This window comes from Trichosurus vulpecula, chromosome 7 (genome assembly GCF_011100635.1).
Source record: "Trichosurus vulpecula isolate mTriVul1 chromosome 7, mTriVul1.pri, whole genome shotgun sequence".
Lineage (NCBI taxonomy): Eukaryota > Metazoa > Chordata > Mammalia > Diprotodontia > Phalangeridae > Trichosurus > Trichosurus vulpecula.
Window position 1 is genome coordinate 269,264,416 of NC_050579.1, and position 25,484 is coordinate 269,289,899.

The 25,484-nt window shown below is 41.2% G+C and overlaps 1 protein-coding gene across 1 annotated transcript; it reads right to left on the reverse strand.

Annotated features, from left to right (window-relative positions):
* Positions 1 to 5,085: 5,085 nt before the first annotated feature.
* LOC118858246 (antigen peptide transporter 2-like) lies at positions 5,086 to 17,874 on the reverse strand. The gene is made up of 12 exons (XM_036768732.1): positions 17,556 to 17,874; positions 16,665 to 17,174; positions 16,440 to 16,554; positions 9,138 to 9,268; positions 8,461 to 8,666; positions 8,058 to 8,255; positions 7,675 to 7,803; positions 7,240 to 7,428; positions 6,811 to 6,984; positions 6,473 to 6,632; positions 6,000 to 6,136; positions 5,086 to 5,543 (listed from the first exon to the last, which is right to left on the reverse strand). Exons 2-12 carry the CDS (start codon positions 17,164 to 17,166, stop codon positions 5,367 to 5,369), a joined length of 2,118 nt encoding a protein of 705 aa, XP_036624627.1. The 5' UTR covers positions 17,167 to 17,174; positions 17,556 to 17,874; the 3' UTR covers positions 5,086 to 5,366.
* Positions 17,875 to 25,484: the final 7,610 nt, after the last annotated feature.

The following is a 25,484-nucleotide window of genomic DNA, read 5'->3' on the forward strand; positions in this document are numbered from 1 at the left end:
AATCCAGTCTGTTCCCTATCCATGTTTTCTGTCATGTAGCTGCCAAAATACCATTACTAAAGTGCAGTCTGACCACGACAACTCCTATATTCAAGAATGTTCAGTGGCTCCCCATTAGTTTTAGGTCCAAATACAAACTCCTCTATTTGACACTTAAAGCACTTCAATATCCATACTATTTATCTAGTACTTTGTCTCATGCCTTCTATATGGAAATCAAACTGATTCTTTCAATTTTTTTATACTTGGGATTGCTGTCCACAGCATATAGATAATGTTCTATATCCTGTCTTCATGCTTTTGCACAGGTTGTCTACCATATCAGAACACTCTCACTTCTCACCTCCAGCTTTTAGGATCCCTATTTTTCTTCAAGGCTCACTTCAAGTGCCACATCTTTCAAATGGCTTTTCCAATTTCCCCGGTTGTTAGTGTTCTCCATATATTGAATATTTGCATATAGCCTATATTTAGATATCTGTGAAGATGCTACATCTCCCTATTAGAATGTAAGCTCTTGTGAAAAAGGATTGCTTCACTTTTGTATTTGTATCCCCAGTGTCTAGCATAGTATCTGACACAAAGTAAGCATTTAATAAGTGTTTATTGGTTGATTAATTTGGTTGGCTCATTTGCACAATACTCAGGAAAACAAGGATATTGAACATGTTCATAAAGTTGCAGACAATTTGGAAAGAAACTAGGCACTTTCCAGAGGGCACAAGAAGTTGGACAAGGCACAGTCTATTTAAGAGAGATCTTTTTTCTTTTTTCTTTCTTTATTTAGGATTTTATTTTCCCCCAGTTACAGGTAAAAATAATTTTAACATTCATTTTTAAAAGTTTGAGTTCCAATTCTCTTCCCTTCTCCCTCCCCATTCCACCCCCACTGAGAAGGCAATCAGTTCAATATAGGTTATACATGTGTACTCATGCAAAACATCTCCATAATAGTCATGTTGTGAAAGAAAACAGACAAAAAAACAAGAAAAATAAAGAAAGTAAAAAACGTATGCTTCGATCTGTACTCAGACAACATCAATTCTTTCTCTAGGGATGGATAGCACTTTTCATCATAAATCCTTCAGAGTTGTCTTGGATCATTGTATTCTTGTGAACAGCTAAGTCATACATGGCTGATCATTATATGATACTGCTGTTACTTTGTAGACAGTACATTTCACTTTGCATCAGCTCGTGTAAAGTCTCTCCAAGTTTTTTTTAGTTCATTTTATTTTTAATTTATGGAATTAAACAAGCATTTTTAAAATAGTATAATAAAAAGATGATTGCACATGAAACTGCTAATCTATTTTGTACAACTTACTATTCCTTTTAAAATAAAGTTATCATGTAAATTTCTTTTTTTCCATTTTTTCTTCCCCCCCCACCCCTGAGACTGCTACCATAGACACATATGCACACACCCATTCTGCTCATCATTTCTTATAGCAGAATAGTATTCCATCACAATCACATACTGCAATTTGTTAATTGATGGGTATCCTCTCAATTTCCAATTCTTTGCCCCAAGAAAAGAGCTGCTATAAGTATTTTTATACAAAGAGGTCCTTTTCCTTTTTGATTTTTAGCTCTTTGGGGATATAGACCTAGTTGTGGTATTGCTAAGTCGAAGGGTTTTATAGCTTTTTGGGCATAGTTCCAACTTGCTCTACAAAATGGTTGAATCAGTTCACAACACCATCATCATTGCATTAATGTCTCATTTTTCCTATATCCCCTCCAACATCCATCATTTTTCTTTTCTATCCCATTAGCCAATTTAAGAGGTATGAGGGAGTACCTCAGAATTGTTTTAATTTGCATTTCTCCAATTAATAGTGGGTTAGAGCATTTTTTGTATGGGTATAGATAGCTTTGATTACTTCATATTAAAACTGTTTATATCTTTTCATCATTTATCAGTTGGGGAATGGCTCCCAATTTTATAAATTTGACTCAATACTCTACGTGTTAGAGAAATGAGACCTTTATCAGAGAAACTTGCTTCAAATTTTTCCCACAGTTATTACTGCTAACTGTATTTCCTTCCATTCTATTCCCCATCCACTGTTTATTCTGTTTTCTTTCTCACCCTGTCACTCCTCAAAAGTGTTTTGCTTCTGACTACCCCATCCCCTAATCTGCCCTCCCTTCTATGACTGCCTGTCATTCTCTTATCCCCTTCCCCTCCCACTTTCCAGTAGGGTAAAATAAATTTCTATACCCAATTGAGTGTATATGTTCCCTCTTTGAGCCAATTCTGTTAAGAGTAAGGTTCACTCAGTCACCTTCACCTCCCTCCAAGTTTCTAGGTATATCTATGCCTTTTGTTTATGTTTCTTGGATTGTTTACTGTCTTAATTGTGTTATATCTGCAAATGATAAACCTAGTATTTCTGCCATTTTCTATTCTTTTGCAATTTCTCCATGCAATTATACTGTCCAATTTTTACCAAAGTGCTATATGGTGCTGAGTAACATATATGTTCATTAGTGGTTCCTTTCACAATGTGTAATAAGACTCTAGCAATTTGTTCAATTCTCTAGTTTCATTTCTGTTTATTTTTCTGTTTAATTTGTCCATCCCAGAGAAGAATGTTAAAATCTACTCATCTCATCACCTCATGCCTAGACTATCACTATAACCTGCTGATGGGTATACCTGCCTTGTATTTCCACACTCCAATCTATGCTCCATTCAACTCTTCGTGAATCTAGGCAAGTCAACTTAACCACCTTTCTTTATAAGCAAAATGAGCTGGAGAAGGAAATGGCAAATAACTCCAGCATCTTTCCCAAGAGTTGGAAATGACTGAAATGACTGAACAACAACAAATGTGCTAGACATTGGTCTGGGGATACAAAAAGAAGCAAAAGATAGTCCCTGACCTTAAAGAGCTCATAGTCTAAATGGGGAGAAAACAAGTAAACAAATACATACAAATTATACATAAGAAAAATAGGATATAATTATAAGAGGGAAAGGACCAGAATTAAAAAGAGTTGGGAAGTTTCCTGTACAAGATAGGATTTTAGTTAGCACTTAAAAGAAGCTAAGAAAGCCAGTAGGGGGGGATGAAGAGTGAGAGCATGCCAAGCATGGAGGACAGCCATGGAAAATGCCTGGAGCTGAGAGATGGAGTGTCTCGTATCAAGCAATAGCATGGATACCATTATTACTGGTTTGAAGAAGCAGAATAAAAGACGTATTATGGAGTAAGGTGTAAGAAGACTGAAAATGTAGGAAGTGACTAGGTTATGAAGAGCTTTGAATGTTATTACAATATTTTTTTATCCTGTAGGCAATAGGAAGCCACTGAAGTTTATTAGGGGTGGGGGGCTTGATATGATTGGACCTTTGCTTTAGAAAAATTACTTTGGTGGTTTGGCATGAGGGGATGAGGACCTGCACTAGGGTCATAACAGTATCAGAGCTTAGAAGGGGTAGGGTATTTGAAAGATGTTACAAGAGCGCATACAACAATTCTTGGCAATAAATTGAATGTGGAGGGTGAGAGATAATGAGGATGCAAGGATGACATCTAGCTTGTGAGCCTGATGGACAGGAAGGATGGTGTTGCTCACTATAGTAACAGGGAACATAGAAGGGAGGGGTGGGATTTACAGGGGGAAAGATGAGTTCAGTTTTGGACATTGAGTTGAAGTTATCTACTGGACATCCAGTTTGAGTGTTTGAAAAAACACCGTGAGATATGATACTAGGTCAGAAGAGAGGTTAGGGCAGCATAGGTAGATTGAGAATCATCAGTCTAGATTATAATTAAATTCATGGGAGCTAGTAAGGTCTTCAGATGAAGTAGTATAGAAGAAAAAGAGAAGTGGACCCAGTACAGAGTCTTATGGATCATCCCTGGTTCCCCAAATTATGTGGACCCTGCCCTCTCCATGACCGTTCTCCTACCCATTGGCCATGAAATCTCCTGTATAGATCCATGCCTTCCCTCTATTGATAGTGCTGGTATTCAGTAAAACCAGTCTATTCTCCTTTCTGTCACCATGCTCTGTGTCTTTTGACAAGTCATTTCACTACCTCTAGTCTCAATATGTAAAATAGGTAAAATTAAGTTCGAATAAGTAGTCTCTAAGGTTTCCTTTAATTTTATCATTTCTACCATATTTACCATATTCTATTACATTGTCCTTCCTTACTCCCACTGGGCATCAGGTACAGAAAAGATATATGTACTTTCCAGAGAAGCAAATCATGCTTCAGATACCCTGAGGACAGGAGGTGCAGAGAAAAACTGTTTCTCCCTGGCATAAATCAAGGGATTGCTACTTTCTTCTCAGTCCTTCAATGGTCCAGCAGGGAACAGCACCTCTATCACCTGAACATCTGAGGAGGAGGAAGAGGGATTGACTACCATTCCATCTCCCCACAGGAGCACTCATCTACCCAGCTACTCACCTCTGAAATGCTTTCACCCTCCTACCTCTAATCACTCTCACCACAATCTGGCTCAATCCTACTTCTCCCTAGTGCCTAGTCTTCAGTGCCCTCATTTTCTGCTGTGTCCTCTAGAGCATGACCTTATTCGTTCTATTTATTCTCAAATAACAAGCTTTTTCTCTCCCATTCCCTCTCAAAAAAAACTCTTAGGTCTCTTCTTCTCACATTCGTTCCATCTTCAGGTACTCCCTGAAACTTAGTTTTTGACTAAAAGAAATCAATTGGCTCTCTCTTAGAGGCTGGTTACTGCTTCTCTTATAGCTCTTTACACACAAGGCCTTTGCAAGTGCCACTCTCAGATTCACCCTCTGCTACCACCACTCAGTAACCTTCTTTCCTTTAAAGTTCACTCTACCCTACCAGATTCTTGGTCCTGCCATTTTTTGGCCCACTAGAGCCCTATCCCTGTTCTCCTGTAAGATAAGTACCTAGTTCATCGTTTTCTCCATCCTAGCCCCCGCCTCCAGTTTTATAGCTTCTGAAACCTGTCTAATTCAGTCCACACAGGAGTGTCACTTTAGAATGAGGCCCCAACTATGCTAAATTTACCCCCAATATACTGTTCTGCCACTTGCTATTAGAATGACCTCCTCATAGCATCATGACAATCATAAGACAAAATTATTTATTGACTGGCATGTCCATACACAAGACCATGCAGGATTCTTGAAAGAAAGCAGGTTAAGAACATAGAATCTGGGAAGGGACACCCCTGTGGGTACCTCTTGTCCAACATCCCATTATCTCCACAAATATAGCAGCTATTGTATAGAAGCCCAGTCTTGGGAGTGGGAGGGGTGGCCCAGAGCAAGGTTTGCCCTGAATCCCCCAGGCCCTGATCCAAACCCCAAACCTCATGTCAAAAGTTCCCTCCTTCCTCCATGGATTCCAGCTACTGATGTACCAGGTGGTAATAAAGGCCTCTCTGGGCGAGGAGCTGAGCATGGGTCCCCTGCTCCACAAGCTTCCCCTGTTCCAGCACTAGGATCTGGTCAGCAGCCTGTACAGTCTGCAGGCGGTGTGTGATCATCAGCACTGCCCGACCCCCCTGAAACATACACTTCTGAAGCTAGGAGATGAAGAGACAGAGGGTATTAGAGACTCAAACACAGATGCCTCTATGCATATCCCAGCATGGCTTACTGTACATAAGGTAATGAGGGAAATGTAGAACATCAGTGGCTAGGATGGGGTATGAAAGGAAGAAGGAAGAGATGGAACCACACAGACGCATCTGTATTGCCAGTCTCTAACACCTTTCAGAAGACTCCCCTGCTCCATCATCTGGGAAGGAGAATACTAAGAGGAGATACACACAATTTCCCCACTATCCCTTCCACTCCCAGGGTGCATGCTTGTCCCAAAACCTGGTGAAAACTGGACCAGACATGATTTCCCCCATCTCCCTTGCCCCTTATGGCCTTGGTCAGCTATGCTTTTCCCTACTACCACTGCTATATATGACTCAGGCCTTATCCCCATCTGCCTGTAGAGTTCTGTCCTTTTCACAGCACCTTGCCCTTACCGCCTGCTCAAACTCCATATCCAGGGCACTGGTGGCCTCATCCAGGATGAGGACACAGGGATTCCGCACCAGGGCCCGAGCAATGGCCAGGCACTGCTTCTGTCCTGCAGACAACTGGTTCCCCTTCTCCCCAACAGCTGAAGAAACAGAAAACATATTCTTCCTCAGAGACAAGGCCTTATGAATACTGCATATATAGGAAACACTGTTCTGCAATCACTCTCATCCTTTACCATTTCCCCTCAGATCAGTCATGAGGATGGGTGCTCAATGGAGCCAACCAGAGAGAAGTCCAAAATACTGTTTAAAATATTGATGAGGAGATCCAAGGTAGGAAGAAGGAGAAGGAACAGTGCCAAACTTAGAGTTAATGTACCCAATGGCCTCTGACGAGCACATCAGATGGTGGACAAGCTCTGTTTTGGATATGATGAAGAGACTCATTGGCCAAGTCTCACAGCTTGATGAGGTACCTGTGTTCAGCCCATGCTCCATGTTGGCAATGAATCCATCAGCATGGGCTGCCTGGGCAGCAGCCTTCACCTCATCATCCCCACAGCTCTCCAGCCCATAAACAATGTTGTCCCTCACTGACCCTGAGAACAGCACAGGCTCCTGCTCAACCACAGACACCTGTGTGGGGGAGAGGAGGCTGGGTGAGCTAATACGATACAGACATCCAAGGGACCCTCCTCTTCTCCATATGTATTCAAAGGGAAAAAAATTCTCTTTTCCCCGGCCTAGCTCCATGCCTACTTCCCTTCTCCCAATGCTTCTCTCCTCAACTTCATGTCCCTCTCTTCTTTGTCACCTGTGAGTGGAGGTACTGGTGTTGATACTGTGGCAGGGGCTTCCCATCCAGCAGCAGCCGGCCCCCTGTGGGCTGATACAGATTCTGTAGCAATGCAGCCACTGTGCTCTTCCCAGCCCCATTGGGCCCCACTAGGGCTGTCACCTTCCCAGGGTGCAGAGTGAATGTGACTCCCTGGAAGAGAAGGGGTGTGGTAGAAGAAGGAAGGGGAGAAGAGGCAGTGAGAGAACATTAGAATCCCTGCCTTCTTTCCTTTCTTCCTGCTTCCAGAAAGATCATCTATAACCTTTCGCCTTCCCCATTATTTAGTAAAAGGTATGACAAAAGGCAAAGGTTTAGCCTCACCACCTTTTTTTAGATGCAATGAAGCTGAGGACTATGGGGCTGAATGCTTGGGTTCCCACAGGACAAGACCTCAATCTCAGATACCTTGAGAACAAAGTTTTTTGGGTTGGTAGGATAGGCAAAAGAGACTTCTTGGAATTCTACAAAGCCCTGCAGAGTAGAAGGAGCAAGCATTCCATTGGGGGACATCTGTGGCTCACAGTCGAGGTACTGGAACACCTTCTCGGCAGCTCCAACTTTGCTCACCGTATCTCCACAGACATGCAACAGGCTCTGAGAAAATGAGAAGGGAAGAAGTCAAGAAATCAGAACCTAGTGCCCTAAACACTCACCAGGACAAATATAAATCATCCTTTCTTCTCCACAAATGTACAATCATGTTTCAATAAATGAACCTTCCATTTCCTAGTACCGTGCCTCACCTATTCTATGGCTTTCACCATATTAGAACTGAACAGCTAGAAACCAATTCTGGAATAGAGATAAAGACAAAAGCAAACAATGACCATTTCCCCTTACCTTCACACATCTCCCAACATCCTTCTGATAAAGCAGGAAAGAGAGCAGGGCCCCTGTTGTGAGCTCTCCAGCCAGCATCTGCCTTAGCCCACAATTCAATATCAATATATGCATCCCTAGTTGAAGTCCCTAAAAGAGAAAGAGGAAGAAGAGTGAGGATTCGATATATCACCTCACCAAGGGGCCTATCTCCTGTCCTTCTGATTGAAGGCAACACTGATTCCCCAGTGACTGCCTGTGATAATTCTGAGAGAAAGAGGGCATGCAAGCACTGGGACTAGAAAGGGGAATGTCAAATATGAGATCAGAATCTGAAAGTAGCATCACCTGGGCATGCATTTACTCCTCTTGTGTCCCCTTGGCCTGTCCCACTCTAGGCTCACCTGCTTGAAGAGCACATACACTCCATATTCCATGTCCTGGCGCCACTGTAGTTTCCGTCTATGCTCCAGGGCCTCCTTATAGCGCTGGGCCTCATCCTCCTCTGCCCCCAAACTCCTCACAGTTATCAAGTTTCCCACTGCCTCCTGCACCACCTGTCTAGCCGTTGCTACTGTATCTTGCATCCTACGGAGTATTGCCTAGTGAAAAGGCATCAGAGGGAAGGTAAGTGAGGAGGGAGGTTAAAGCACCCCATCTCCCATATTGCAGCTATGATTCCTATGTCAGATCCAAGTTCTCTCCCCAGTTTTGCTTCTATCTTTTCCACCAAGGATACTCCTAGAGCCCATCCCACCAGCACCAGTCCATGCCTCTCCCCTAATCCCTATTCCTGTCCACGTATACCTGATGTCTGGCATTAAAGACCTTCTCAGCAGCCATTAAGAGGGGTATCTCAAACAGGGAAAGGAGGGTGAGCCAAGGTGAGAGGTTGAGCATGAAGATGTATTGCCCCATGACCTTCATCAAGTTCTGAATGAGCACATTGGCATTGCCAGGGAGCCAGCGACTCATTAGGATAGTGTCAGAGCTCAGGCGTGAGTTTAACTCCCCTAGGGAGAAGAGAACAAAAGACTATGCTGTATTAGGATACAGAGGTGGAGAACCTGCAGCCTCAAGGCCACATGTAGCCCTCTAGGTGCTTTGACTGAATCTAAACCACAGAATAAATCCCCTTAATAAAAGGATTTGTTCCACAAAACTTGGACTTAGTCAAAAGGTTGCACCCAAGGACCTCGAAGGCCGCATGTGGCTTCAAGGTCACAGGTTCCCCACCCCTGCTTAGGCAGAACCAGAAGCCACAGCTGAGGCAACTCATCATCAGGATCATCAAAAACTCAGACCTGCCTCTAGGCCCCTGCCTCCTTTCTTCTACTGTGGGGAGAGACATGGGGTCTCCACAACCCACTCTGATAGGAACCTAGCTATGTGGCAATGGAAGAAGGAGGCAGGTAAGCCATGGAAGGGGCCCTGAGGGGTCAGGAAGGCCCAATGGAACCAAAGTTCTAGGCTTTGTACCCCACCTGTCTTGTTCTTCTGGAAGAAACTAAGGTCTTGGCGCAGCAGGGAGGAAAAGAGCAGACGCCGAATGCGAAGGTTGATTCGGGAGAGGACAATGGTGAAGAGGTATCCTCGACAGCCTGCAAAGAATAAGCTGTGGGGATGAGAAAGACAGAGACATGAGGAGGCATACATGTGGGAAAGAGAAAGAGAGAAGAAAATCAATGGAAGAGGAGGGATAAAGGTGAGGGAAAGACAAGGAGAGTACACAGGAAATGCCACTTAGGTCGTGTGTGGAAAGAGGAGGGACATGACACGAGAGGACCTGAGGAGCATAAGAAGGGTGTTTAATTCAAATGTCCAAGCCTTTATTGAGAACCTGCTCTGTGTTCAGCTATCTACTACAGGACATTATGATTATAAGAGAAGGGAAATGTATGGGCATGGATAGCCCCATCAGAAAGGAATAAAGACTCTGTCACTTCCACCTAATTTAACTCTATATTATCTAGATTTCTACTCTCTGCCTCAGTTCCCCTGACTCTCCCTGAGTTCTAGAGCTTGTTTGGTAACTGTCACCATTCCTCTAGGGATCCCTCTTAATCTTGACAGAGGAAACCCATTTTCCTCTTAGTTCATTCAAGACAAGTTTGTATATTTTCAGAATAATTCGCTAAAGCACTAAAAGATAATGAAGTAATAAAGAATCTAAAAAGTCAATTAAAAATTTAAAAATGTTTCTGAGAAATTGGAGGAAATGCAATAAATCTACATAAGTCAACATTTTCATATAATAACAATAAAACCCAACAGTAAGAGAAAGAGTATTTCATTTAAAATAATTGAAGAATACATAAAATCTCTGGGAAACTTACCAAGATTCACACGAGAACAATATACAGAAAACTATATATTACTGCTTACAAAAAAAACTGATAGAAACGATTGGAAAAATATTAATTCCTCATAAGTAGGATGAGTCAATATAATAAAAATGGCAATGCTACTTGAGTTAATTTACTTATTCAGTGCCATGTCAATCAAAGTAATAAGCAATTATTTCACAGCACTACAAAAATAATAACAAAATTCATGAAGAGATTTAAAAAGGTCAATAATCTCATGAGCAGGAATGAAAGAAAAAAGGCCCCAAGAGGGCCTAGCCCTTTTCATTTCTAAAATATATATAGAAAACTGAGTCCAATTTATAAGAAAAGAAGTCATTCCCTAACTGATAAATGGTCAAAGGATGTGAACAGGCAGTTTTTAGAGGAAGAAATTAAAGCTATCTATAGGCATATTTAAAAAATGTTCTAAATCACTATTGATTAGAAAAGTGCAAATCAAAACTACTCTGAGGTACCACATCATGCCTATCAGATTGACTAACATGACAAAATAGGAAAATGATTAATGCTGGAGAAGATGTGGGAAAATTGGAACACTGAGGCATTGTTCGTGGAGTTGTGAAGTGATCCAACCATTCCGGAGAGCAATTTGGAACTATGCCCAAACGGCTATAAGAATATCCATACCATTTGGCCCAGCGATAGGGTTCTAGGGCTGTATCCCAAAGAGATCATACAAATGGGAAAAGGATCACATGTACAAAAATATTTCTAGCAGCTCTTCTTGTGGTATCAAAGAATTGGAAATTGAGGGGATGTCCATTAATTGGAGAATGGCTGAACAAGCCATGGTATATGTATGTAATGGAATAGTATTGTGCTATAAGAAATGATGAGCAGGCAAACTTCAGAAAAACCTGGAAAGACTTATATGAACTGATGCTGAGTGAGGGGAGCAGAGCCAGGACAACACTGTACGGATTGACAGTAATACTGTATGATGATCAACTCTGAATTTCTTAGATATTCTCACCAATATATTGATCTAAGACTATTCGAAAGAACTCATGGTGAAAACCACTATCAACCTCCAGGGAAAGACCTTACAGAGTCTGAATGCAGACCAAAGCATATTATTTTCACTTTTTTATGTTTTTCTTTTCTGGTTTATGTTTTCTTTTCCCATAAGACTAATATGGAAATACATTTTGCATGATTACATATGTATAATCTATATTAAATTAGTGATTGCCTCAGGGAGGGGGGAGGTAAAGGAAAGAAGGAGACAATTTGGAACTCAAAATTTAAAAAAAAAAAGCTAATTTTTTTTACATGCAATTGGGGAAAACATTTTTATTGAAAATATTTTAGAAAGGAACAAAATAACCCTCAAATTAGAGAAACATGGAAAAAATTACCAAGATTTATGGATAGAAGCAAAGTTCATGACCAAAAAAGAAAGAGAAAACATCAGAAGCTAAAATGGATAACTTTGAATACATAAAATTTGAAAGATTTAATGTAAAGAAATTCAATTAAGCTAAGATCAAAAAGGAAACAATTAACTAGGAAAAATGTCCTTCATAAAGGTCTCCATTTCCAAGATACATGTATATGGAACAGATTCAAATTTATAAGAATAAAAGCCATTGTCTAATTCATAAATGGTCTAAGGATATGTACAAACAATTCTCAAGAGAAAATATTCAGGCTTTTAGCCACATGAAAAAAATGCTCTGAATTACCATTAATTTTTAAAAATGCAAATTAAAACAACTCTTTAAACAACCTTGGACCCATTAGATTGACAAAGATGACAAGAAAAAAGAAAATAGCAAATGTTGGAGGCCCTGTAGGAAAATAGGCACACTGATGTACTGTTCATGGGCCTGTGAATTACTGTAGCCATTTTGGAAAAGAATTTGGAATTGTACATGAAAAGTTAGTAAACAATACATGATGGCCTTTGATCTAGCCACACCATATTAGGCCTATACCCAAAAGATAACAAAGAAATAGGAAAATGGCGGAAAAATAAAAAACCTTTATAGTAGCTCTTTTGGTGGCAAAACAAAAGAAAACAAAACAAAAAACCAACCCTAGAAGCTACAAGGATACAAATTAATTAGAGAATGAGTGAATAAATTGTGGCATATGAATGTGATGAAATGCTATTTTGCTATAAGTAGCGAGGAAATGAATGACTTCAAGAAGACATGTAAAGACACATGAACTAAAATTGAGAGAAGTGAGCAGAACCAGAAGAACAACTTATACCATAATGTCAATGGTATAAAAATGAACAATTTTGAGGACTTTTATAAACTGAGGCAGAATGAAATGAGCAGAACCAGAACATTTTATATAAAGACAATCAATCAACTTTAAAAGTTATACGAAATATATTTAACACAGTGACCACCCATGTTCGAAAGAACCAATAATGAAATATATTGTCCACTTAATGACAGGAAGGTGCTGGATTTGAGGGGCAAAATGACATATTTTTTTAAGCACAACCAATGAAGGAATTTGTTTTGCTTGACTATGCATATTTCCAAAGGGAGGGGGGTAGAGGAAGAGATTTCTGCTCATTAAAATTTTTTTTAATTTAAAAACAAACGCAGAAAAAGATGAGTTTTGTGGAGTGAAGCTTCTGATCCTGATTCAATTCCAGCAACAAATTGGCCAGCTGATATAGTTAATAGGTCATATAACATCCTCTACCCCAATATTCCCCTTACCTCAACACTTCTTAGTGGAAACCAGTCCAGAAGTTCCCTTTTTCAGATAGTAGGTATTTCCCAGTCTTACTAGTGGGAACAGTCAGGGTATTAGACTATTTTTTGGCTGAACGTTAACTCTCACAATATACCATAATAGTACACATACTCTCATACCACATCATAGTACACATGCAATCTACATATAAGCTACATGTTATCATGAACAACTCCTAGAATCATATCTGACCAAAACAGAGTCTTCTATCTCTCTTCTGAAAGGCAATTATGGACATTCTCCCACAAGGGAGAACTTTCAAATGTATTAAGGGACTCACAAAATAGTGAAGAAAAAATGCAAATCAGAAAAATTAGTGGAACACATAACAAATGTGACAGAAATTCTGAGAAGAGAAAAATTAGTATTCTCTAAGGTACATCAAGAGCAGTTTCTTGGAGAAAGTGGATGGCTAGGATTTGGATGGGCTGAGAGGAGGAGAGAAGACATCCAATCCAAATATGATAGGATATGGAGGGCCTGGTGAAGTGAGAACAAACATAGAATTTTTAGGGGATATTAAAGAAACTAGCCTAAGTGGAGCAAAGAGTTCCCATTGAGGAGAAATGGGAGATAAGGAAGTATATGCTGAATGGGATCATGCTGTGGGAGGAACTTTAACCCTGTGGATCATAGGAGCCACTAATGGTAATGATGTGATAAAAATAATGGCTTGAGGAAGGTGAATCTGAACATGGTATACAGGATCTATTGAAGGAGACTGCTATTAACATCAAGAAAATATTGAGGAGACTTGAAGAATCCAGGAATAAGATGATGCAAGCCTATACTAGGATATTGGTAGTAGATAAAGAAAGAAAATATGGAAATGAGAGCTGTTTAAAGGAAAGAAATGAGAGAAGAAGAAGAAGACAAAGAAAGAAGGAAGTAGGAGTTAGGGTTAGGTGGGGAAACCAAGTCTGAGGGGATGTGATGTAGAGGACCTGGGGAGACATGTAATGAGTTTGATATGATACAAGTTGAGTTGATAAAAGGCAATGCAATGGGTCATGCAGTAAAGATGGTGATGTCCAGCTGGCAGTAAAGATAATGGGACTGGAACTTAGGCTGCAATATCAGGACTGGAAATACAACTTTAGGCACCATCAGAATGGAGATGACTATAAAACCATGAACATGAATCAGCTCCAGAAAGCACAGAGTGGGGAAATTCGGAAGCTTGTAGACTAGACTGAACCTTGAGGAATAGTTAGAGAACAAACCCACAAGCATTGCTGAATAAACAGAAAGGTAAGAAAAATATGGGAGTACTGCAGTTGCAGAAGCTGAGTGGAGAGAATGTCAAGGAAGAGGAATTCAACATCAAATGATACAAAAAGATTAAGTATCAGAATTTAGAGGGGTGGCCTTGGATTTGGCAAGAATAAAGTCACCCAAGTCCTTTTAGTTGACCGATTGGGACAAGAGAAATCATAGGGAGTTAAGGAGGATGAGGAAATGGAGGCAATGACAGTAAATCATTCTAGATTTCAATAAATCAACAAGAATTTATCAAGTACCTACTATGTTCCTGGCATTGTGCTAGGTGCTGGAGATACAAAGGCAAAAAAAAAATCCCTAGCACATTGGCAACTAGGAGGGGCAATAGGAAAGTTTCTTTCCAGATGAGACTTGGACGTGTTGGTAAATGGAGAAGGTGGGCAGGGACCTATTATTGTCCAATCTATGAGCTCCAGAGTGAATTGGGTTTAAGGCTTAGTCTTTGAGAAAGAAATCTAGCCAGTAAACCCCAAGTTAATGAGGCAGCTTTCAGCTATCAAAATGTACCCTCCTTTGGGCAGAGCATCCCAGGTAAGAGAAGAGGAGAGGAGGGGAGAGGACAAGATGGGACTACTCACATGTTGTGTTTGTCTTTCATTCTTGAAGAGGATCATGGGAAGGAGATGATGACATGACTTGCAGATGACTTTGATTTGAATGAGAGAGGGCTATGCAAGATCACTAGCCTCACTTTCTCCTCTAGAGCCATCTGGGACCAGTGACCAGATATTCATCAGGATGACTGAAGATGAGACAGGATGCAAGTGGAGACACTGGCCCTTGGACAATAATAGGTCCCTGACCTCCCAGCTCAGAGTGAACATAAATAGTAAATGTTTCTCTCTCAGCCAGCTACCTTGAGGGTCTTCCCCTCCCAGTTTGATTATTATTTTTTTTTTATTAATGATACCATCCCTTGACTCACTACTTAAAGAGGCCTATTCACTGAATGGGTGTTACCTCAATCAAAGTGAAAAACTGAAAAGGCCTTAAAAGGGTAGGTCTCCCTTTGCATCCTGGGGGGGGGGGGGAGGGGGAGAGAGAGAGAGAGAGAGAGAGAGAGAGAGAGAGAGAGAGAGGCAAGCGAGCGCACTCATTGATTGGGAAATGGCTAGAAAAATCTCAGATACATGAAAATGAAGGAATAATATTGTGCAATAAGAAATAACAAATATGAGAGACTCAGAAACATGGGAAGATTTGTATAACTGATGTAGAACAAAAGAAGCAGAGCTGAGAGAACAATACATAAAGCAACCACAAAAGTGTAAATTAAAAATTACTAAAAAGGAAGTCAAATTTTGAGTAACTGAAAAATAAATGAAAGTCCTGAGAATAAATAATCAAAAACATACCTCCCCCATCATGGCAGAGAAGTTGGGAACTACTGGGATAAAACACTGTCTACATCATCAGGGATAATCTGATGTTTGTTTTAATTGACTGTCATGGGGAGGGTTCAGTCTGGAGTTGAGGGAATAGAACTGAAATGACCATGATGTAAAGATAAAGCATCAATAAAATGCATTTTGAACTAAAAAGGGAAAAATAAAAGGAAATGATAAAGAAAGATAAGAGGGTAAACCCAGGAAAAAGGGAGAAATGAAAGATGCTGAGGAAGGAGAAAATAAGCCTGAAGGAAAGGTCCCTTCAGGAGTCTGGAAGGGATGAGAAAGAGGCCACATACGGTGGAGGTATCCAATTGGAGCCAAATATGGATGAATAGGCACTGTGGGTACAAGCCTGCAAATGTGAGGTGGTGTATAGTAGGGAAGAGCAATGGATACTTTTAAAGGAGGTGGCATGAAGGGACCCTGAGAAGTGTAGGCTGAAATGACATCAAGGTGAAGAGGAAATGTGTAGCTCAAAATGTATGTTCTTCATTTACAGGAGCTTCATTTGCACTTGTATGCATCTGAATATTTGTTGTACACACAGGCAGTGCTTAATAAATACTCTCAAGTGCAAGAATGATTTAATGAATGAATGCACCCTAATGATAGTGTCTGTATTCCCTCTTTCCCTAATGAAAGTGGTTGCTTCCTGAAGCTGGGGTCTATGTCTCCTGCCTCAGAGGAGGAGCAAGGAAGAGTAGGAAGTAGGAACCAAGTTTCTCTTTCTATATGCCCAGGTCTATCTTATAGGAGAGAAGGGTTCTCTACCCTTGGGGAGGGCAGGACTCCGAATATGGAGGCAGCTGGCCAATGAATATCACAGTAGGTTTGGGTGATGAGAAGTACACTCAGTGGATCTTGAATATTAGAATCTTTACTGACCCCTCTCATTTCACTGAAGAGGAAACTGAGGCCCAGATATATTAAACGACTATCTCAGGGTCACATACATAGTAAATGTCAGAGTCCTAAAGGAGATGGATATGATTTCCTTACCTCACCCCCCTGCCAAGTCACTGACCTTCCAAGGGAGAAGAGGCACATGAAGAAGATGGCAGTGACAAAGGTATCAGAGTCAAAGTCCTGGCCCAGGATGTCAATCACACGACCGGTATAGTGGGGGATGAACGTCTCACCTGGGGTGGGGGCAAGAGCAGTGTGGGTTGGGGGCACCATCAAGGACCCCTTTCTTTGTCCACTGAGATTCACGGTCTCCCCCATCCCCACTCCCACCTTGTCCATTTACCTATGACTGCAACAGTCAAGAAGATGAATGCTGCAACAAGGAAGGGCAAGTCTGGCCAGGACAGCCTCAGCAGCCTCCACATCATGGCTTTGTTTTTCTGGCCTTGCTCCTTCTCCTGTGCTAAGAGAAGGGGTTCTGAGGGGCTCAGAACCTCCCACACAGCCCAGCCCAGTCCCACTCCTCCATAAGCCACCAGCATCCAGGTCCATGGGGCTGAGGCTAGGAGCACAGGTGGGGCATTCAAGGCCCCTGGAACCAGGGTCCTCAGGGACAGGAACAGGGGGATGCTCAGGCACAAGGTAGGCAGTAATTCCCCAACCTTCCCAAGCTCCCCCAATAGACTTAGAACTCCCCACAGCACCCCCATTCGAAAGGCCCCCTCCAGCCAGAGCCCAGAGAGCCCTGGAAGGAATAGGGAGCATTCGAGTTCCTGCAGCAACCACAGCAAAGTCAGATCAGTCAGGAGGACAGGAACCCAGGGCTTCAGGGCAGGGAGCTGCATGTTGGGGGCTGTAAAAGAAGAAAGAGCTATTATTCAACCAAGTCCCACATTCACCCTGTCTCTTGTCACCTCCCCCCCTACTAGAGGCTCTCCAGCCCCGCCCTCCAGCTTGCTCTGCAGGTTGCCAGGAATAGCTAGACTGATTAGCTCATAGGAGTTAGAGCTGTTAAGCGCCATAGCGCCCATTTAGTCCAACACCTTCTTCCACACGTTAGGAGACAGGCTCAGGGAAATCAAGCGACCAGCCCAGGGTCAGACAGGTAGCAAATGGCAGGGCAGGGGTTGAGATGTGACACCCCCTCCCCTTCCGGTTCGGAGATCTTTCCATTTCCCCACACTGCCTTTTCCTTAAGCCCCAGGAGTCAGAGTTGTTTCACATGTGCTCTCACCTTCACTCTCATAGAGAGAGGCAAAGAGGCAGAGAATTCCCCTAATATTTGGAGACGATGGAGGGGACCGGGAGGAGCTAAAGGAAATGAGGGGCAGGACCCTCTTTTTAGAAAACCTCCAAATGCCACCCCTTCTCTGGTTGCGTCCTCATCTCCCCACCCAGGCGTTGATCTCCCTCGCCCCCGGAGTCTGTGACTGTCCAGCTCAGGAGGTGTTTGGTGGCGTCGAATCAGAAAGGATCAAGGCTCAAGCCCCTGGGGTCTCTGCATGGTTCCCCAGCAAGGACTTGCCCATCAGCCGCAACAACGCTTGAGCTGCAGCAGAGAAGATGGTCGCTTTGGGCTCCAGGGATCTGAGCTGTAGCTCCGCTGGGCTCCTTCTCCAGTTCTAGACGCCCCGCCTACCTTTCTCCTTCGGAGCAAGCCTCAGGGCCCTAGAAAGACTTCCGCGGTTTAAATTTAGCTCCATTGCTTCTGATCCCCACGGGTCATGGGTCCCTGTACTGAGTTCTTTTCTTTTTCCTTTTTTGTACTGAGTTCTCTTTACGGGGGCGCTGGAAAACCCTAAGCCAACGGTCCCCAAATTTTGTAATTGAAACTATTCGTTTCTTGGCCTCCTGCCCTGTATGTCACCGCCGCAAGGGAGTTGTGGGAAATCAGCTGTAAGGTATTACATTTAAAGTGAATTAAAAGGAATTGGGCTTGGAGAATCACGTATTTTAAGACTAGGGATCTTCCAGTCAAGCCCAGAGACCTAAACAAAGGATCACTGCTATCACCCACTCAACCTACATGACTAATTTCGTTCGAAATTTGTTTAAAGGGTTTTTTTTAAGTGTTGATTATCTAGTAGTTTTACTAACAGAACGCTCAGTTCATTAATCTGCTCTCTCGTTTGTTGAAACTGTTTATTTAGAATGATAATGTTTCCTCTATGGATCCCTTTGGATGCATTCCAAAAAATATGTGGCAGCTAGGAGGCCCCGTGGGTAGAGTAGCGGGCCTGAAATCAGGAAGACTCATCTCCGGGAGTTCAAATCTGGCCTCAGACACCTGGTACTCGTTGTGTGACTCTGGGCAAGTCACTTAACCCTGATTATCTCAGTTTCCTCATCTGTAAAATAAGCTGGAAAAGGAAATGGCAAACCACTCTGGTATCTTTGACAAGAAAACACCAAATAGGGTCATGAAGAGTCAAAAGTCGCTGAACAACTCCTTCTTATTTTCTTTGGTGAAATTATCTATTGTTTCGATGGTTTCTTTTTTGACCCACAAGTTCTTCTGAAATAATTTATTTAGTCTCCAATTAATCTTTAATAGGAAAAAAAAACCTGGGAACTAAACAGGGTACATCTATTGGGGGAATGACTATTATGGTATGTGAATGGGATTGTTATTGTGCCATAAAAATGATAAAATAGACATTTTCAGAGGAAGTTGGGAACACCTTTGAAATGGTGCAAAACAGAGTAAGCACAAATAGGAGAATTATTTTTTTAATTTAAATAGTATTTTATTTTCCCCCAATTACATATCAAGAAATTTTTTTAGAATTCATTTTATAAGATTTTGAATTCCAAATTTTTCTCCCTCCCCTCTTTTGAAAATGGTAGGCAGCTTGACATAGTTTATACATGTGCTATCATGACAATTTCCCTATTCATCACAGTTCTGGAAGAAGAAACAAATCAAAAGGAAATAAAACCATGTGAAAGAATAAAATAAGTGAAAAATATGCTTTGTTCTGCATTCAGTCTAGCAATTCATTATCTGGATATGGATAGCAACAAATAGGAGAATTATTTAGACAAAGATAACAATATAGAGAGAAAAAGCTTTCAAGGACTTTAGAATTCTGGTGAATGTGATGATAAATCAATCAATAACCATTAAGTGCCCACTATGTGCCACGTATTGTATTAATTGCTAGGGATACAAAAGGAGGGGGTGGAAGAAAGCCTCTGCCCTCAAGGAGGTCTCGATGTAACATAATATATCTCAGAGTCCAGAAGCCTGAAGATGAAATGTACCACACAGTTCTTGGCAGAGAGGTGATTAACTTAGAATGGAAAATGAGACATACATTTTTATTGTAGCTAATGTAGGAATTCCCTTTGATGGAGTGAGAAAGTGATAGAGAGACTGAGTGACAGAAAAAGGGAGAGACAGAGACAGAGAGACAGAGAGAGAGAGAGAGAGAGAGAGAGAGAGAGAGAGAGAGATGGTTCACTGCTTTTTTTTTGCCTATCTGGTTAAGCCTATGAATCTTCAGAATAATGTTTTTAAATGCACAAAATAAAATACATATGATCACAAAAAAAATCAATTATATTGATATATTGGAACAAAACTCCCATTTTGTTCAGACCACAAATACCAGAACCCATGGCTATATTAATTGTTACGTCATTTGGTCACTCTGACTCTTTGTGACCTATACTTTTATGGATATTTCTTGGAAAAGATATGGGAGTGGTTTGCCATTTCCTTTTCAACAGTCTCCACTTTACAATTGAGGAAACTGAGGCAAACAGGGGTTAAATAACTTGCCCAGGGTCACACAATTAGTAAGTTGTCTAAGAGTGGATTTGAACTCAGGTGGTCCTGACTCTAGGCCTACCTCCCTATACATCAAAACATTTAACTACCCATGGCTATATCTACTACCTTACAAAATGAAGTAACATCGATATAGAGAACAGTATAGTCATTATACTAGAGGTAAACATTTTACATCAATCATTGCAAATATTTTGTATACCACTATACATATTTATCAAATATCTCCTTAAATGTCTTAACCACTAAGCTAGGAAGGAGGGAGTAATGGTACAAAGCAGTAAGGGTAGCTGGCTGCATAAATAGGACTATTCCCTACTTCTTTGATCTCTTTTGGGTAAAGGCCTAATGTGGAATAGCTTCAAGAAAGACTCTTTAGAAACTTGTTTATAATTCCAAATTCCTTTCCAAAATGGTTATACACATTCACAGATCCATGAACAGCATATCAGTGCTCCTGTTTTCCCACAGAGCCTCCAAATTTCAATTTTTATGTTTTCTTGTCACCTATATTTATACATAGTTACACAAGGCATTAGGTGAAGCCTAGAGCTCACCTTTTGGCTGTACAAGGCACAGTACTCTGAGAAACCGTACCAGCTCCTTTCTGTCTCCTTCCTTCCTTTCCTTGTAACACCTGAAGCATACACTGATTCTGTGCATGGGAGCAACTGCACTAGAGGACTAAAAGATTTGGAGATGGAAGGGTCCTTAGAGATCCTCTAGTTCAATCTCCACATTTTAAAGATAAGGAAAACAGAGCATAGAGCTTTTAAATGACTTTTCCTAGATCGTATAGGTAATGAGGATCAGAATGCTAATTCTAACCCAGGTCTTTGAATTGTGAATCTGGTCAGTCAATAAATATTTATTAAGTACCAATTATGTGTCAACCAGCAGCAGCTAGGTGGTGCAGGTGATAGTGCACTGGGCCTGGAATGAGGAAGATCTGAGTTCAAACCCAGTCTCAGAAATTTACCAGCTGTGTGGCCTCGAGCAACTCACTTAACCTCTATTTTCCTCAATTCCTCATCTGTAAAATGGGGACATATTGGAGAAGGAAATGGCAAACCACTCCAATATCTTTGCCAAATAAATCCCAGTAACATTGTCCGTGGTGTCATGAAGAGTGGGACAAGACTGAGCAACTAAATGACAAAAATATATATGTTAATGAGTTATGTTGAGGATGTGGAGAAAAGCAAAAGCAGATGAGAGTCACTGAGTCTAGAAAAAGAAGAAAAAAGAACCCAGAACAGATACAGGGGACACCAATGCTTAGAGGCAAGACAAGGTTGATGACCCAGCAAAGGAAACTCGGAAAAAAATGGTCAGATAGATAGAAGGAGAACTAGGAAAAAGCAAAGACATGAAAACAGAGATGAGAGTGTGTATCTAGGAGCAACCTGTCAACAGTGTCAAAAACAGAAAATTCAAGAAAAATGAGAATTGAGAAAAATCTATTGTGTTAGTCATTAAAAGATCTCCATTAATCTTAGAAAGAACAGTTTCAGCTGAATAGGGGAGACAGAAACCAAATGTCATGAAATTGAGAAGGGAGTGATAAGGGAGGAAATGGAGTCACTAAGTGTAGAAGATTTTTGATAGGAGTTTGGACATTAAATGGAGGGGAGAAAGGCTTTAGGTGATAGCAGAATTTAAGAAATGGGGGGAAGTGGAGCCAAGATGGTGGCTGGAAAGCAGGGACTTGCCTAGGGCTCTCCCCGAGGACCTTCCAAACACCTATAAAAATGGCTCTGAACAAATTCTAGAACTGCAGAACCCACGAAGCAAGGCTCCAGCCCAGGACAGCCTGGATGGTCACTGGGTAAAGTCTATTGCACCATGCTGGGAGCAGAGAGAAGCAGAGCCCAGCGTGGACTGTGCCCAGACCAACCAGAGCCAGGCGGAATAGGCCGTAGTGCCCTGAATCAGTGAGCAGTGACACTTACCATACTTCTCAACCCACAAACACCAAAGACAACGAGAAGATTAGTGGGAAAAACTGTGGGGACAGAGTAAAAGGGAGTGAAAGGAGTTCATTGTCAGCCACTGCCCTGGGGGCAGCAGAGGTGATGCAACTCTGAGGCTCCTTCCAGTGCTACAGCTGCAGTTGCTTCCAGCTCCAGGCCCACCTGGTGGGAGGAATTAAGTGGCAGATCAGAGCAGGAGTACACAGTCTGCTTAGATCTGAGTCAAGGTCGGGGCTGGCGGTACTTGGGGGAGGAGAAGTGCTGGTGTGGCAGACCTCGCTATGTAGAAATAGCTCTGAAAACAACAGCATAGCCCCTCAAGCTTGGGACAAACTATTCTCTACTCTACAAGCAGTCATACCCCAATGAAAAGCTCAAGGGTCAAGTAGCTGGCTGGGAAAATGGCCAGGCAGCGAAAATGGACTCAGATTCAGACTCAGATTTTGGAATCTTTCTTTGGTGACAAAGAAGACCAAAACATACAGCCAGGAGAAGTCAACAAACTCAAAGAGCCTACATCAAAAGCCTCCAAGAAACACACAGAAGATCTCGAAAAGGATTTGGAAAAGCAAGTTAGAGAAGTAGAAGAAAAATTGGGAAGAGAAATGAGAGTGATGTGAGAAAACCATGAAAAACAAGTCAATGACTTGCTAAATGAGACCCAAAAAAATACTGAAGAAAATAACACCTTAAAGAAATTAAAGCTATCTATATGATATGAAAATATGCTCTCAATCACTACTGATTAGAGAAATGCAAATCAAAACAACTCTTAGATACCACTTCTCCCCTGTCAGATTGGCTAAAATAACAAAACAGGAAAATGATAAACACTGGAGAGGATGTGGGAAAATTGGAACATTGTTACATTGCTGGTGGAGTTGTGAGATGATCCAGCCATTTTGGAGAGTAATTTGGAACTACACCTAAAGGGCCATAAAAATGTTCATACCCTTTGACCCAGCAATACCACTTCTAGGGTTGTATCCCAAAGAAGTCACACAAGTGGGAAAAGGACCCATATGTACAAAAATATTTATAGCGGCTCTTTTTGTGGTAGCCAAGAATTGGAAATCAAAGGGATGCCCATCAATTGGGGAATGGCTGAACAAGCTGTTGTATATGAAGGTAATGGAATACTATTGTGCCATAAGAAATGGGGATGATACGGACTTCGTAACAACCTGGACAAACCTCCATGACATAATGCTGAGTGAGCGGAACAGAGCCAGCAGAACATTATGCACAGCCACAGATATATGGATTCTGTGAGGACCAACCCTGACAGACTTCGCTCTTCTCAGCAACACAAGGTACAAAGACAACTCTAAAGGACTCACAATGGAGAATGCTATCTACATCCGGAGAAAGAACTATGAAGTTTGAATGCAAATTGAGGCACACTTTATGCTCGCCTTTTTTTCTTCTCTTTTGTTTTTGGGTTTTTTTTTTGTTATGTTTCTTCTTTCTTATGATTCATTTCATTGGTCATAATTCTTCTCCACAACTTGACTAATGTATAAATTAATTCAACACGACATTATACGTGGTAGTTATATGAGATCCATGCCATCTTGGGAAGGGGGGGGGAGAAAATTTGGAAATCAAAATTATGTAGAACCACGTGTTGTAAAGTAAAAATAAAAAAAAAGAAAATAACACTTTAAAAATAGACTAACTCAAATGGCAAAAGAGCTCCAAAAAGCCAATGAGGAGAAGAATGCCTTGAAAGGCAGAACTAGCCAAATGGAAAAGGAGGTTCAAAAGACCACTGAAGAAAACACTACCTTAAAAATTACATTGGAGCAAGTGGAAGCTAGTGACTTTATGAGAAATCAAGATATTATAAAACAGAACCAAAGGAATGAAAAAATGGAAGACAATGTGAACTACCTCATTGGAAAAACCACTGAACTGGAAAATAGATCCAGGAGAGATCATTTAAAAATTATTGGACTACCTGAAAACCATGATCACAAAAAAGAACCTAGACATCATCTTTCAACAAATTATCAAGGAAAACTGCCCTGATATTCTAGAGAGAGAGGGTAAAATAGAAAATGAAAGAATCTACCAACTGCCTCCTGAAAAAGATCCCAAAAAGAAAACTCCTAGGAATATTGTCGTTAAATTCCAGAGCTCCCAGATCAAGGAGAAAATACTGCAAGCAGCCAGAAAGAAACAATTTTAGTACTGTGGAAAGACAATCAGGATAATACAAGATCTAGCAGCTTCTACATTAGGGGATCAAAGGGCTTGGAATATGACATTCCGTAGGTCAACGGAACTAGGATTAAAACCAAGAATCACCTACCTAGCAAAACTGAGTATACTGCTCCAAGGCAAAATATGGATTTTCAACAAAATAGAGGACTTTCAAGCTTTCTCATTGAAAAGACCAGAGCTGCATAGAAAATTTGACTTTCAAATGCAAGAGTCAAGAGAAGCATGAAAAGGTAAACAAGAAAAAGAAATCATAAGGGACTTACTAAAGTTGAACTGTTTTGTTTACATTCCTATGTGGAAAGATGATGTGTGTAATTCAGAAGACCTTTCTCAGTATTAGGGTAGCTGAAGGGAATATATATATATATTCCCTTCAGCTACCCTAATACTGTATGTATGTATGTATGCATATGTGTATATATACACATATATATAGACAGAGGGCACAGGATGAGTTGAAAATGAAGGGATGATATCTAAAATAATAAAGTCAAATTAAGGCATGAGAGAGGAATGTATTGAAAGAGGGAGAAAGGGAGAGATAGAATGGGGTAAATTATCTCGCATAAAAGTGGCAAGAAAAAGCAGTTCTGTAGGATGGGAAGAGGGGGCAGGTGAGGGGGAATGAGTGAAACTTGTGCTCATCGGATTTGACCTGAGGAGGGAATAACATACGTACTCAATTGGGTATCTTGCCCCACAGAAAAGAAAGAGGAAGGAAACAAAAAAGGGGGGACTATACAAGGGAGGGCAGATAAGGGGAGGAGGTAATCAAAAGCAAACACTTTTGCAAAAGGACAGGATCTAGGGAGAAAATTGAATAAGGGGTAATAGGACAGGAAGGAGCAAAATATGGTTAGTCTTTCATAGCTTGAGTATTGTGGTAGGGTTTTGCATAATCATACACATATGACCTATGTTGAATTGCTTGCCTTCTTAGGGAGGGTGGGTGGGGAGGGAAGAGGGGAGAGAATTTGGAACTCAAAGTTTTAAAAGCAGATATTCAAAAAACATTTTTACATGCAACTAGGAAATAAGATATACAAGCAATGGGTATAGAAATCTATTTTGCCCTACTAGAAAGTAAGGGAAAAGGGGATGGGGGGGAGTGGGTGACAGAAGAGAGGGCTGACTGGGGAATGGCGCAATAAGAATTTATGCCATCTTGGAG

Bases quoted from the DNA above. Each gene is read 5' to 3' on its own strand.
- LOC118858246 (XM_036768732.1), bottom strand. From the start codon at position 17,166: ATGCAGCTCCCTGCCCTGAAGCCCTGGGTTCCTGTCCTCCTGACTGAT. The intron at 8,256-8,460 runs GTATACGTGGAC...CCTTTTCACTAG, and splicing joins TCTTTAATGCCAGACATCAG to GCAATACTCCGTAGGATGCA. The intron at 6,985-7,239 runs GTATCTGAGATT...CTTCTCTTCCAG, and splicing joins CAAAAAACTTTGTTCTCAAG to GGAGTCACATTCACTCTGCA.